The following is a 16,064-nucleotide window of genomic DNA, read 5'->3' on the forward strand; positions in this document are numbered from 1 at the left end:
GCAAATGCGGAAAGGAGTGTGACACGAAGCAACGGGTGCACGTGAACTCTTCACGTCATCGCTCTCTCTGCAATCCCGAGCACAAAGCCAAATCGGAGAATAGCGGGAAGTCCAGTACATATTTATTCCAGTGTCCATCCAGGAACCCGATATTGGGTATGCATTCGTCCTCCATGCAATTCGCGGGGCAGCGTAACCAAGAGTATAGGGAAGGGGGACGTGTAGGATTATTCCCGTGAAGTTGCCGAAAGGAAATACGGGATGTGGAACTGCAAATTGGAAGTGTGGAGATCGACTGGCAGAGGAACTGCACAACGGAAGTATTGTGATCGTAGCACACAGGCAGTTGCTGGCAGCGAACGTCTACGAAGAGCGTCTTCTCGTGTGTACAACGAATTCTCTTTGAAGACCAACAGGTGTACAGCGTCGACCATTATGGAGCAGATAACAGGTGCAATTTGTATTTGTATATATACTGAATAAGTGCACTACATATATTTGAATAACGAATGCCTAAGTTCTATCAATTACGGAAATAACAACAAATAGGAAGGGAATTGCAATTGTATGAATGAGAAATATCACTGCCTGTATGACATTCCTTGTTTCGTCATATCCCACTAGCTAAATCGGGAAAGATTTTGCAAATGAACTGAACAAATGTTTAATAAATAATTAAGGGATTTTACAGGAACCCACTGAATAGGCTAATGGTCCACCATGTTTAAGTGCTTAGGAAGGGGACATTACATGATACATTAAGATCCTAATACTCAACAATTTGTAGATTACCTTGTTTCAGACTATCTTGTGCCTCTTCATTTTTTCAGAAAGAATACCCTATGAATATGATACTATTGGAGAGTTTGATGCTTTAGAGTACTCTGAAATTTCAGAAGATGAGGACGAATTCACTTCAAAGGTTCCTAGTTCTTTAGAGACAGTCGATTCACCTTCAATGATTCCTTGTGTAGAGTCATTGATTGAGACTTCTATCATTCCCATTTAACAGGACCATCATTGTCTTATATCTTTGTGGGATGATTACTTGACATGTATTTTAGACTTGTTTGGGGAGTCTGACATATGGAATTTGGAGGACACATTTGAGGGGTTATCTCTTCTCTTTGTTGACAGTCATTGCATTACCATTATCAACCCATCATTGCCCTTGGAGCTTGTTCAACATCAGTTTCTGCATAGTCCTTGTTTCTTAGGTTCTTTGATTGGGCATGTACCTAATTGGATTGTGGCATCATCATCTTTTCTAGACGATGAGACATTTGAGAAGATTTCGAAGATATCATCATACATCTTCATGGCTCTTCATTTGAATCCTAATTGAATGTGAAACATTCTTGCATTTGTTATTGGCTTTGTTTCTTTTGAAAGGGAGACAAATTGTTTGTCAACATTTGATTATATTTTGTCTTCAAACACTTACTTTTTTTGCAGGTTATTAGACATGGTGGGGGAGGTAGCGGTGGGGGGCTACATAGTCTCTCTTTTTCCCTCTTACATGGGGATATCAATTGTATCTTCGTGATGGATTAGTCCTTGGGAGGTTTTTATAAGTCCTCCATGCATCACTCATTTCATCACTTGTACATGATTGTCATTTGCATTCTGTCTTTTGGAGAGGGGTTTTTTCCCACATGGTTTTTCTCCTTTACTCCATTTGTGGGAGAGCTTTTGCACATGGGTACCTAAAATGGCCTCGTAACCGGGACCCCTTCATGCATCATCTTTGCATTTTTGCATCATTTGCATTGGTTTGTTCATCCCTAAGTTGCACTTAAAGGGGGGTGTTGGTGTGAATAAGGTTTTGTATCTAACTAAGCATTGGTTTGTTCATCCCTAAGTTGCACTTAAAAGGGGGTGTTGGTGCGAATAAGGTTTTGTATCTAACTAATTCATTTGTAGGTCCTATTCACATGTTAACTTAGGTTCTAGGGAATCCTTCTAAATGTCTTAATTGTTATAAGATCTTACTTTATCTTTTAGCATTTAATTCATGTGTCCTAGGTCATTTAATACTTGTTCATGACCTTGCCTATATAAGCAAGGGCATTGTACATTTTCTAATATGGATCATAGATCATCATTTGATCATATCTCATAGATCTTAAAATTAAGCAAGCTCATTTCTTGAATTCTCTCTTGTGGGAGGTTATCTCTGTTTTTGCATTTGATCCAGGAGTGTTGAGCTAATCTTCACTGCCTACACAATAATGGCGAGAAAAACCAGAAGTGGTGTTTGAGAGGTCCGAGGAGACATGAGAGGCATAAAAAAGGAAAAATATTAAGGTTAAATAGATAATTACAAATTGAGAATTCTAGTGCTGCCAATAAAAATGCTTTAATGGCCAGAACTAGGGGAGCAAACTTCAAAGCCCGAGAAGACATGAGAGACATAAAAAAGAAAAAATATTAAGGTTTAACAGATACTTACAAACTGAGAATTCTAGTGCTGCCAATAAGAATGTTTTACAGCTAGAACTAGGGTGCAAACTTCAATGCTGCACTGATTTTGATATTCTACTACTTTTTATTCTAGATTCTAGAAATATGTACAACAAAAAGTAGGGGAACAAAGATGCACAAGCACTGAATTTTTAAGAAGAAAGGAATGCATATAAACAGAAAGCTGATTACACTCTTTATCGACAGAAATCTCCTCAGTCACCACTATAAACACTTTTATTGAATGCTAAGATGAGACTACAGCATGGAGGACAATTTCAGTACTGTCAAATGAGCATCCTCTCCTCAAAATATTTCCTTTTTGTAAAAATAAAGGTACGAAACTCATACTGAAAAAAAACTTGGGAACTGAAGAGGCATAAGTATTGAATTTATGTACTAGCAAGATGATCGCACTTCTTATGGACAAAAATATAGCTAAACACTGCATAAACACCTTCATTAGATGGCAACTTGAGACTTAAGCATATAGGACAATAATGTAACTATCAACTGATTGTCTCCTCAGGATATTTCCAAAAAATAATATTACAAATTTTGTATGAATTCATTTGACAACATTAGGAAAATCTGAAAGAATAGCAACAATGTGTACATAAATGGAAAAACTTTGCCTACATTCATTTAAATGTTAAACTATACATGTTATTTGAAAGCTTCAAGTCAAGATAAGGGAATGAACATAACAAAGATATTAAATTTAGTAGATTTCCACAATCCATAGATTAAATTTGTTGCTGCTTCTGGTTTAGATTGCGTGTATTTTGTTACATCAACATTTCAGATCACACTCCGTGATCTATCATTAGGATGATAGAGACATATTTAACAAAATCTACAATCACTTTGACTTTTTGCCTAAGTTGCCGATTCGGGTACAGGTTCTGGTATGGGATACGGGTTTGGGTATGGCAAATTTTTTTCTCTTGGGTATGGGTACGGGTACACCTGTATATATATATATATATATATTTTCAAATATCGAAGTTGTAAAATATAACTTTGAAGAAATGGGCAAAATCGTTTACTATCTCAGACTCTTATGCCAAGAAACTTGGTGGGATGATGATCATTTTTCATCCTACTGTTCTGCTGCAAACTGGGCCTTCACAGTGAAACCATTATCAACATCTTGAAGGCAGTGGATGAGAGTCTCAAGATAGAGCAGGGAGGATATTGAGTCAGAGCACAGAAGAGGAAGGTGATATCATTTTAAGATATCATAATTATACTTAAAGTCTGCATTACTCAATTTTAAATTTTAATGTAAAAAAAAAGTCAAAACTAGTCAAACATGTCAAAAGTACTAAATTTTTTCTCCTGGCTGACCTGCATGAGTTTTTGTAATCAATCTATCAGTGGATGACTGTGATTACTTGCATGATGTCAGCATACCTTCAACCAGTTGTTTTGTCGATTCGCATTGTTCAGGACACATGAAAATTGGGGCAGATAAAGATATAGGCAGTATTCTGAATGTATCATTGATTTGTAATGTTATTTTGCTTGGCCTGATCAAAGCAAGATTCATGAATAATAAATTAATACATTAATTTTTTTTAATAAAATTGAGAAAAGTGCTTCATATAAAATTTCCAAGGAACAGATAGTTACATCATCTGAGTAAGGGCTTTTGGCTGCTAAGAGTTACTTTCAATTATAAGGGTGTAATACTTAATTGTTGATGTTGGAGACTTTAGTAAAGTAGTTCAGCTGCTTTTTTTTTGAGCTCATCTCTACTTGTACTCATATTTGGCTCATTGCCTTCCATTCCTGAATGTACTTTGTTTGGGCAACTACCATAGAATTGTAGGTGCCTCCCCTCACAAAAACTATACCTTCCCTGCTGAGAATTTCTTGTAGATCAATCAGATGGAACAACCATGTTACATTTCATCTTTTTCAGAATGGTCATAATTGCGTGCTGAAAGATAGTCTCGAAGTTTGATGGTGATGTGATTGCTAGTAGGTTGTATTGTAGTATGTGTTCTTGCTAAGTTTATTATTCTACTTGGTTCATATTTTGAGAATTGTTTTGATTGGCACAATGGCAAACAAAAAGAACACTGAGCTCACATAAAACACATGTCAGAGTCTTTTCTGACTACCAAAAATGCTTGCCTATTGTTAATGAAATCCTATGCAGGAAAATCCCAACAAAAGAGCCATAAAGTAACATAACACGTTGTCTTTCTCTGGCATTAAAGCAGCATTCAAAATCTAATTTGAGAATCAGGAAGATAATAGCTCTAAAATGCCAGCTAGGAATGTTCATTTAGTCAAATTAAATAGCGAACCAGTATAAACTGAAAAAAATCATGACCAGAAAATATTCATTACGGCTAATGTTCTTTATTCTATAACATGTTCGGTGGGAATTTCTAATTTTTGTGTTAGTTTAGTTGTCCATTTTAAGTCATTCCTCTAATCTTGTTAAATATTTGAGTAAAATATTTCTCCTGTGAAAATTATTAAAATTTTAGTTATGCTTGGGATCCTTCTGATTGTGGTGCATGTATTTTTCAAATGTTACAATCAGGTGGTTGACTTAGTCTCAGAACAAACAGATATTAAGCTACCTTGGAAAGTCTCATCAATCCCAGATCTTGATGTTTGTAGTGAAGAGGAAACATATTCTTTATCTCCTGAGATTTCTTTTAAGGACTTTGGTGAGTAATTAGGTGTAAAAGATATGAATATGTTGGTGCTTTTAAGATCCTTATTGTCTGTTGAATCCATGCTTGCCAGAGAGTTCTGGAATATATGCAAGTCCTTTCACACCATATACGTGCACATTTAGTTTTTGTCTATTTTTTATAGTTCATAAATCTTGTTTATTTTTTATCCTCAGATGATGCGCCTGAGATGAGTACTCTGTCCACTTTAGGAGCTTCTGTGGTGCAGAAAGAAAGGCTTGCTAAAACCTTCAAGAAAAATGACATTATGGAAATTGGTTAGTAGTTAACTAATTTGATTGCACAGAATAATGACGATTTCCCTTCATTAAACTTCAAATTTTGAGTATATAATTTAGCAGTAGGAATAATATACCTTCTGATTCTGATTTCTACAACAATCATGATTCGTTATGGTAGAAATATTGACAGGCGAACTTTTCCAAGCACCCACAACATTCCATAAAGTATAATCCACCACTATAAAACAAGTATATATACAGTCACAGTTTAATTATGTTGGCATTAAAAGTGAATTTTCTCTGTACCAGTTTAACCACTAAATCCTCTATGGTTGGTCCCAAGTACATGGTTTGGGAAGGGTAATAGTTATTCTTCAAACCTTTTAAGGAGGCTTCTTAGGAGACACACAGCTTCCATTCATTTTGATTGGGGTTACCCTTGAACCCCGTGGGTTTCATCATCTCATATATCTCATATTCAAAGGAGGTTATAGTTCAAACCTAAATAACTATACAATCAATATATTTGTGAATAAATTTGCCAAATTTTATGTCATTTTGCTGGTTTTGAAACTTTGAATATCTGGAGAGGCAATCTTAGAGTGAAGGGGCAGGTCTTCTAGAGGATAGTCTTCTAGACAATTGATCATTACACTTTGAGCATTTATTGAGTCTTGTTAGAACCGGCATTCAAAAATCTTTTGCTGCTTAATTGACTCTAGCAAGGCTTTTGGTTCTGTTCTGCGACATTTCTGTCCTGTTAAGCATTGTTATCAGTGTGTGGTAAAATATGTTATTGTTGCTGGCTAGATTATGTTGTTGAATCTTGTAATGTTGGCTTAGGTAGTTTGTCATTCATATATTGATTATGTATTGTTGGCTCAATGGTTATGTCTTCACTGATTATTCACTTGTTTGATCAGCCAATAAATAGTTTGGTAAAAGTTTCCACTGTGACAGCTCCTCCTTATACCAAGCAAAAGCATTGCTCTGTACACTACCTCTTCTATTGTTCTTTGTATTCTTATCTTCGTTCTCTGTGAGACGTAATTACAATTCTGTTTTTTAACCAGTATTCTTGGCAGTGTTATAATTTACAGCAAGCACTCCTTTTTCACAAGCTGTGTCATATTGATGTTTTGTGTTGTTTCATTACTGCCATCATCAGGTTCTATAGTGCAATTCTCGATTGATTCCAAACTCCCATAACCTCTCTAACTTCTTAAAGCATACAGTGGGAGTTAAGCAGTATTCCTCTTCCAGCCAACACTTTCCAGTATTTACATTGATGAGTTCAAGGATTTCACTTTTTAGTATTTACATTGATGAGTTCAAGGATTTTTCTATGTAGCGTTTTCCTGTGGATGATGGTTGTATGTTAAATTGTGTTCTTAGCCCTATACTACTCTTGATTGATGATTTAGTCATTTTTTCTTTCTCTACTGATGATTTATAGAGACAATTTGATGCTCTTTGCTAGCTTGACCAGCTTGAGGTAAACATTAATAAATAGGTTGTTTTCTTCATGACATCTAGCGGTGCTAAGTTAGGTACCATTTTATCTACAACACTGAGTGTGCAGATGCAACAAAGACTTAGCATTCTGATGTCCAACTCAGTAGACCATCATTCATTTTACCTTGCCTCAAATTCTCATCTTTTTAAGTGGTATGCCTCCACTTTAGTTTTGGGGAACCACTTTTTCAGACACATTTCCAGATTACTTGTTCAGAGATACACTTTTTAATGCAGCCATTAGGCTTGTGATTCTTGATTGGTCTGAGCTTTGAAGCCCTAGTGTAGGGTCTTATCACAATGAATTTACACTGTACATTTATTTCCCCCAACTAAGGATTGAGGTAAGACTTAATCCAAAAATCTCAATTCAAAAAGTTAGCAATTCTCCCTCTTAATTGGATTTTCTCCTTGTGCATCCCCAAAGCCAAAGGCTTTTCTTGAAATTCCTTGAATATTTACTGGAGATTGTACTCATTTTGCAATGGGCACACCAGTAATGGTTGTGAAATTAAATGTAATTCTTAGTTATTTTGAAATACACAAACAATTACAAATAAGGTTTGCACAGGGCTTCATTTTAAATATGAGTTATTTTGAAATACACAAGCAATTACAAATAAGAAGTTTCGCACAGGGCTTCATTTTTAAATATAATATAATAATTTCTTTGAACCTTATGGTATTAGAAATGTATACCTTGAGCTTGATGGGTATTGATATCTGATGAAGGGAATGACCTAAAAATTTGTGATTGATATTGCATGGAGATGATCCTCTTCTTGCAATCTAAGGGCCAAAAAAGCACTATCCTGCATGTGTGCATATTGCTGGCAGGTTCAGATGGAGGAAATGTGTAGATTAATAAGACATCATACCTCTGTTGTGACCTTTTCACACATCACCCCATTGCAAATGGGGACCCCTTCATTTTTGCTTTCCTTAATGGTTTTGTCGTAGGTGTTGCTTAGTTTGTCTTAGGTTTGGTTGTAGTGTCAAACTTTCTTGCCTTAGAATGAGAAGGGTTTCATTTTGTCAATTCTAGGAGTTAGTCTAGGAATCAAATTGCAAAATCAAGATTGTGAAAGTAAAAATTGCAAGTGATGGGTGAAGTGCTGGTTAGATTTTTTAATAAAGCAAATGATTTCATTGAGGAATTGGTAATAGATATATGAGAGAGTTGTAACCATTTAGGATAGGATTCAAGTCATACTTGCATTGTGTGAAGAATTTCATGTTGTTCAGGAAAAGACCATTCCATGTTTGCATGTGCTAATGGATATTCTCAAACAAACTTTGGTGGATGGAAATGTGATAGAGGCAAATCAAGCATTCGATTCATTGTTGGTATTGCGCATTGGTTTTGAGAAAGGAAATATTTGAGAAGGTAAACGACGATTGCATTTAGTTAAGAGGAATGGTCAAGGGTATTCAAGATAGAATCCTCATTTCTGTAGAGATAGCGTTTGGACAAGAAGTGAATGATGATAGAGATATGAATGTGGGTGAATTGAAAGATAAAATGAAAAGTACCTTCTTCAAGCTATAGGTTCCATTTTGGAAAATCATTTGGAAGATGCTGCTTCATTCATGACTTTCATGAATAGTTTCCAAGAACAAGGATCAGAATGGGAAAAGATTTTTGCCATGGGTATATGTAATGTCCCCTTTTTTAGGTGACATGAGATGAGCAGGGGTTGACCTACCATTCGAGTTCTTGTAGGTCAACGACATGGTTAGGGGACTCATTCTGAGGGTCACGGAGCTTTGCAGGGGTTCTATGAGCTGTTTCAGACCTTCAGACGAGGTCTCCTATTTTTTAGGGAGAACTGGCAGTTGACTGAATGACCACCTGGGGGACCAAGGAGTAGAGCAGGATCCTTTTGAGCAGTTACAGGTGTTTGGAGAGAGCTTCTTACTTTTTAGGGAGATTCCCTACTTTTTAGGAGGTTGTGGCAGTTTCCATATTGGAGCTGACAGTGGTGGATAGAGACTCAGTGAGGATATTCAGTGTTTGGGATTTGGTGTTCTGGCAGTAGTAGACCAGTTTGGAGCAGTTCCTTAATTTTAGGAGGCAGTTCCTACATTTGTGGAGGCTATTCCTACTATTTAGGAGGTTATGATAGTATCCAGGGTTGGGTTTCCATGAGACTATTCCTTGGTTTTAGTTTCAAAAGATTTGGGTATGTTTCCTAGTTTCTAGGAGCATCCCTAGATTTTAGGGATAAGACTGCTAGTGGATCCATGATTTCCGACTTCAGCCACAGACAGGTGGCAAGTTCCGTTTCAGGCTTTTGGAGTCATTTGAGCCTTCTGCAGCTATTTGGGTTATATTTTTAATATATTTAAATATTTCCTAAGTTAGCGTTTAATTAATTAAATAAGGCTATGTTTATAGCCATTTTGGAGTAATAAGGGGTTTTTGGCTTCATCTGGATGCATATGCCCATGTGTTATAGCTCGTTGGAAAGGTCTTGAACTTTTATAAATGTTTCCCATTTGTCAAGGACCCTTTTGATGAACAAAATTCTTTTATATTAAAAAAGTGGCATTTTCTCTATACTTGGCGACTAAAAAATGAGAAATAAGACTTTATAAGCCTAAGCGCACTTTTCATACACTTTTAGGGTTCGAGCTAGAGGGAAGGAGTTATAAGAAGATGGTAATCTAATTATCAAGCATCTTTTTACACAATCAAACTTATTTTTGCGAATTAGCTCTGAGTGGGCGATTCTTCATCTGGGACGCAAACCCCAAGATCTGGACTGGCTGGGACGTAGCCCTCAGCAGTTATTGGCATTGGATTCTTCAGGCAGAGTGCATTGTTGACAGAGATTGAGTACGCCATTCTTCATTGTGGATTTAGGTTGCAGAGTAAGGGTTTCAACATGGCAGATTGATTCTTCAGCTTGGGCGTGATCCTTGCAACCTTAGGGCCGCCATTTGCAACAAGTACATCTCACGTGGAATGTAAGGAATGCATGTATTCAGCCTTAGAGGTATTCTTGATTCATGATCATTATTCACCTTTCAGTTTGGCATCAATATTGGATGTGAGTTCCTTGGATCTGCATTGGAATTATTATTTGGTTTTACAAATCAGAAATCTGCCTGGTACGGCTTGTAGCAATTCTGATTTGGCTGTATGTTCTTATTTATTTTCAGCCTCCTTTCATGTTTACTGTTCATTATTCATTACTTGTTTGAAAACTATCAAAAAACACAAAAAGAAACAAACCTTCTGCAACTTCTGTCTATTCTCTAAAACCATCAAAGAAATCACAGGAAAATATAGTTTATTAATTTAAAAACTACATCAGATCAGCAAGGGGATCCATCAGGGATCTTTCAGTATAGCTAACTTGGCAATCATTGAGTACAAGTGGAGGCTATGCCAAGTCCACCAATGGAAGAGCTTGACATCATCATGTCTAGGTTTGTTGAATTTGCTATTAAGGAAAGAGACAATGGGCACACAATTCTAGAAGATGATTTTTAATAATCCTAGGTGGTATTGAATTTTTCTATTTGCTCTTGCTCTCAAATTGTGCCATGGAGGATATTTTATTTTTATTGGTTAGTATTTAATAAAAGCTAGTAGGTAGAGCGGTAGTTGTAATTAACTCCACTTAGGGTTTCTTTGAATTATCTTGGCCATTAATTTAGAATCAATCTGGGCCCTTGGTTTGTAATTGAAAGCCCTATATAAGGCTTGCTCATTTCATTTGTAAAAGAGACTTTTGTGAAATTGTTGCTGAAATATTGCCAAAATAAATGCAAACTCATTGAATCTTGGTGAGAATTTGTGTTGCTTTGGGATGTTAGCATTGTTTCCTACTTCTTATTAGTTTAGATTTGTTTATACCAAGTTGAATAGTTGAATGGAAGATATTGTTGTTGATTCATGGTGAAACCCTCATATTCATACCATTTGTAGTTTGTTGATTGCAAATTGCAGTGCATGGTTATTCTGTGTTTAATCATCTGCAAGAATATCTGTTACATACAAAGGAGAAATTGCATAACAAACGAGAATATTGAAGACAATAACAAGAGCTGAATGCTTGATTGAATATTGCTTGTATTACTTGATTTACAATGAAGGATATGTCATCCTTATAAAGAAATCTAATTCAAAAGATAGAAACCCTAAAAAGCAATTAATGATTAATAATGAATTAATTATTAATATACCTAAGGGATGCATGCATATTAAAAGATTATTAAATGCCTAAAAAAGCTTCCTAAATTTAGCTTAAGTGAAAAAAGAAAAGGTCACTTAATTAATTAATCAATATGATTAAGTTAATTAAGTAAATAAAACCTTTTACTCTAACATTCTGAACTCATGTTGAAAGCGTAATTTTAATTGCTTTATGCTCATTGACTTGCATGTTTATGGTGTTGATGTGTACAAGTGATTTGAAAATCATTTGCATACCCCTTGAAGATTGCATCATCTTTGTGTAGTTGTTTCCTCATGGCGAAGCAAAGGTTGGTTTGGTTTCACTAAGTCAACCATAGTTTCTTGCATTTTTAGAAGTAGATTAGATTCCTAAACTCTTATCCTTTTGCATTTTGTTTTAAAGATCTTTCTTAGGATTAGTTGGAAAGCCCCATTGCAAAATCATACATTATTCAAAGGAAAAGAATTGACAAAGTCTGGAAAAATTGCGCAAGTCCCTTTGTGTTAACAGCAAATCATATCATTCACTGAGTCCATCCATTGCATTGTCTAGATCTAACATTTGTAAGCATTGGGGTAGCCTTAATTGATCACATCATTTAGCATTTGAGGTTTCCTTGTTCAAGAGAGGATAGAATACTTGTCATTTTATTTTGTGTTGTAGGGTGTCATAAAGCATGCATCAACAACCTCAAGATAGCAATGAATGTGAGGCTTTGATGATTTTTCTTTCCAATCTCAATTATCACTCTCAAATCTTAGCCCTTTGGATTTATGGATTGTCAAGCATCACATCATCTTAAGGAAGAGTTTGTAGGGATAACTAGGAGTTACTCAAATGATTGGCACAAGTCATGGGTAATATATAACTTGTTGGCCAATTCACAAGGAATGTCCCCAATCAGAAAACCTTAAGAAATAGATGAATTTAAAAAAAAGTGTAAGCAGAATTGATGAACAAATGTCAAATGTAGGTGCCAACCCCATTGAAATTGATTCTGATCAGCAATATGACAATGGCAAAGACCCTTATCAGCAAAATAATCAGCTCCCAACTGTGGATTCAAACCCTCCCAAGCTGGTATGATTCTTAAAATAGCTTCCAATGCAAAAAACGGCCAATTTGAATTATCTATAGGCTGCTATAATTTTGAAATCCTCATACTTTCAATCATATATAGTGGTCTGATTACTATAATAAATGACAGCTCGAACGAATTGGAAATTGATCACTTCCAGCAGCAATAAACCCTGGATCAGCACTTGTAAAGGTCTACAAATAATTATCAAGGTACTTTATTGATTCCAGATCAGAAACAAATCAACAATTTCACTTACAATAACATTTAGGGCCTGGAAACCAGCAACATATAATGGAAAATAGCAATTCAACTTCTCCAACAGCAGCAATATATCTGAAAACCCTTGTAAAATAAATAGCTACAGAAGATAACTCCAAAATATAGGTATATAGTGTGGCAATGATGTGATATTTTTGTAGATTTAAACCCTTATCAGTAGCATCAATATCAAGATCTCCAAAAGTACAAGGCTACAAGTGTATGACAACGCTAGGATGCAAGATATAGTTTGGAAAGCACTCCAAGTAGCAGATCAAATGTCTGATATGACTTGTAACAGCAGCAAAATAATCCAAACCTGAGATACAACATCAAATATGGCTGGAAACATCAATCAAACGATGGGCACAGCTATTAGGAGGGCTGAAAACATTGATTAATGGCTGGAAATCTCAACAAACATCAGATTCAAACCCTATGTAAGTAGCTATGGCAAAACTCCCTCAAAATGATGGTTGGAAACATGAATTAATTAGCTGAACATATGACAAACAACAATAATAGTTTGAAACCTTAGGCACCTTGATGATGATAGCTCAAAACAATGATCAAAAGTGGGGCACAACCATTATGGTGGCTGGAAGAATCACAGATAGCATATCCAATAGGGTTGCAACCCTAGAATGATGATAAATCAGCAACACTTTATTTGATATAAACCTTTCGATTTACCAAGAAACTCTCATGTGACAAGGAGTATGGAACAATATGTTGGTTGAAAATTTTGTACACTTGGGGAAATATACAAAATTGTGGTTTCAACCACAGCACATGAGTAAAAACTCTCCTAATTAAGGGAAGGCTCCCCCTATCTAACTACAACTTGGAAAGTAAAATGGGATGGGACAGCAATCTTTCTTCTTTTTTCAAGAAAGACAATATCCTTTTCTCTTCACAGAAAAGGATAGCGATTGAATAACAGCAGTAACCACTTTAAAGTGAAATAAGAGAAAGGAAATGAAGTTTCCTGAAAGCGCAAAGACTTCCGTCACTTCCTTCGGGACGGGACAGCAATATCAAGCTCAAAGACTTGACTATTGGAAGTCCTATCTACCCTTTTCTATACTAAATTTTACAATGAATAAACGACAACAGCTCAAAGACTGGAATAATTTATTCTTTTAACACAAAGACAAGAATTAATGCAAGCTCAAAGACTTGCTGCTATTTCTTATCAAACAGTAATTTTCCTCAAGAATAGACGCAAGCTCAAAGACTTGCTGCTCCTTCTAGAGATTTTCCTATTTTAATTAATCTTCTCTACTTGCAGCTCAAAGACTTCAAATCAGATTGGACTAAGCTCCTTTAGAAACACTTGGCATAGAAGAAATAAAAGATTCAAACTCAAACATGTAGCTCAAAGACTCAAAACTTGAGTAGTCCTTCTTTATTATTTCTTCAAAAACTTTCAATCCACATACATAAGCTCAAAGACTTCTTGCTGTAAATTTGGCAGAGTTTTTGCTTGCTTTCCCAAAAGATATATTTACAATGGACTTCTCAAGTATTTATAGAAGAGGAGCCTTGAGAAAAAAGGTGGGAGGATCATAACTAACTTGAGAGATTCTCTCAACCACCAAGACTCCTTCAATAAATAACTGAGACTTCATTAATTAACTAAGAGTCACTCTAACTAACTAAGACTTATTCCAACTACAGTCCTAATCGGACATAACTTGTAGTTGCCTTACATGTAATTACAAAAGTACAAGTAATGTGTAACTTGTATTTTACAAAAATTACTTTTACATGTAACTTGTCAAAACGAAATTACAACTAAAGATTACGAAAGAGAGAAAATTCAACTAAGTGTTGAAAAACACTTAGGTTGCCTTTTGTGAAGACATGAATCCTTGAAATTTCCGGATGCTCGCTTGTAGTTCCTCGGGATTCGGTTCATGAGTGTTCTTAGCAACTACCATAGTCTTCACAATAGTGTCGTGACAGCGGAGGAGCGCGGAATTGTCTCTATCCAGGATGGACTGGATCTCATGCAAAAAGGCTTGATGTTTCATCAATGCTTGAATTGAAACTGCCGAGAATTGTTCACTCCTCCATTCACCATGAATCCTCATCTGTAAGTCCGCAAGAACTTCTTCTTCTGGAATTAGCTCTCCATCCTGACTTACTATATTGCAAGAGGCCCTTTCACAATGTGAGACAATACCTTGATAAACTTCATTCCGGAATCTCCTTGCATCACTGATCTCTTCGATGAGGGACTTAAGAACAAGGGTTTTGTTTTCCATGAGTTCCTCATATTCCAAGTACATGACCCTGGAAGAGATGATGGTGTGCTCCTGCAAAATACTCAGCTGTTGTTGGGGCATGGTACGCCAGATTGCCAGACTTTTCTCAACACTTTCCAGATTCTTTTTGAAAGTGTTAGAAGTCTGATCCAATTTCTCCTCAATGGTTTCCAGCTTAGACATTATTTGAAAAATGTCTTTTATCACTTGCACGCATTGATCATGAAGGTGATCAATCCAGGAATCCAGTGCTTGTACTTTTTGAGCAGCCCTTTCTACTCCACGAATCGATTCTTGGGAACCGGAAGAACCTATGGAGTTACTCCCTTCAGCAGCAGGTTTTGTGATTTTATTGATGGCTGCCATGAGCTGTCGGTTTTCTTCTTCTAGCTTGTCTTTCTTTGCAAGAAGATCGTCACACCTTTGCACTAGTGAAGCAACAGAAAACTGAGCATCATGTTTAATGACTTCATGTGTTTGCTTGCCCAATTCTACCCTTGTAACCTTATAATCAGCAGCTGACATTTCATCAAGTGGTTTATCTGCAATAGGTTCCACAATTTCAGCTACTTTCATCTTGTTGCTATCAACAGTTACCCTGGAAATAGTCTTCGCCTTCTTAGCAACTTTGGATCTGGACTGTTTGAGTTGCTGGTAGTCGAAGGCATCAGGTGAGATCTCTTTCTTCTTTCTTTTCGGGGTGAAAGAACTAAGCCATGGAGGCAAAGTCATCAACTCACTTCCTGTAACAGCTGTAGGCAAAGGAGAAGCAGTTTCTGTTTGAATCACTGTGGTCACCCTGGGAGGAATATCTGTTTGAATAGCGACTATGTTTTGCTCAGTTACCAACGGACATGAAGATTGCCTCATGAATTCTTCAAAACCAGAAGTGGAAGTATCAATTTCTGATAACTGAATGCAAGTGGGATTATCTTCAGGAACTTCCAACACACTTTCTCGTTGTTGCTCAGGAGAAGGTCCGTATGCTGAAATGGGAACTGCGTTCTGAGGAGACTCATCAATGAGCAAATCAGGGGGAGAAAGAGGCGTCTCAATAGAAACTGGAGGAATGACCTCATGAGGCGTGTCTGAAACTGGAGACTTAGGCGCATCATCAGATTGCTGCCCCTCTTCTGGATTATCTAGATCGATCACCCGAACATGGAACCGTGATTTCTCCTTCCCACGAGTAGTTGTCTCCTCAGGAGGAAGCACTACTGCACGACTAACTCGTAACTTGATCCTTGTGCTTGAAGATGAAGCACCCTCCTTATTATCAATCTGAATCTCAGACTTTCGTCCAAGAGGCCCTGTAGAATCATCTTCTTTACCAACCTTCATTTTGATAAGTC

General features: G+C 36.4%; 1 protein-coding gene across 3 annotated transcripts in view; it reads left to right on the forward strand.

The window, feature by feature from the left end:
- LOC131051930 (uncharacterized) overlaps nt 1–16,064 on the forward strand; it is a 139,942-nt gene that overhangs the window by 46,407 nt on the left and 77,471 nt on the right. For all 3 annotated transcript variants that reach the window (XM_057986532.2, XM_057986531.2, XM_057986530.2), the window contains exons 5-6: nt 5,024–5,153; nt 5,336–5,437. In XM_057986532.2, coding sequence (XP_057842515.1) covers nt 5,024–5,153; nt 5,336–5,437 — 232 coding nt within the window. The remainder of the gene's footprint in view (nt 1–5,023; nt 5,154–5,335; nt 5,438–16,064) is intronic.

The sequence above is a fragment of the Cryptomeria japonica genome, chromosome 8, assembly GCF_030272615.1.
Source record: "Cryptomeria japonica chromosome 8, Sugi_1.0, whole genome shotgun sequence".
Classification (NCBI taxonomy): Eukaryota; Viridiplantae; Streptophyta; class Pinopsida; order Cupressales; family Cupressaceae; genus Cryptomeria; species Cryptomeria japonica.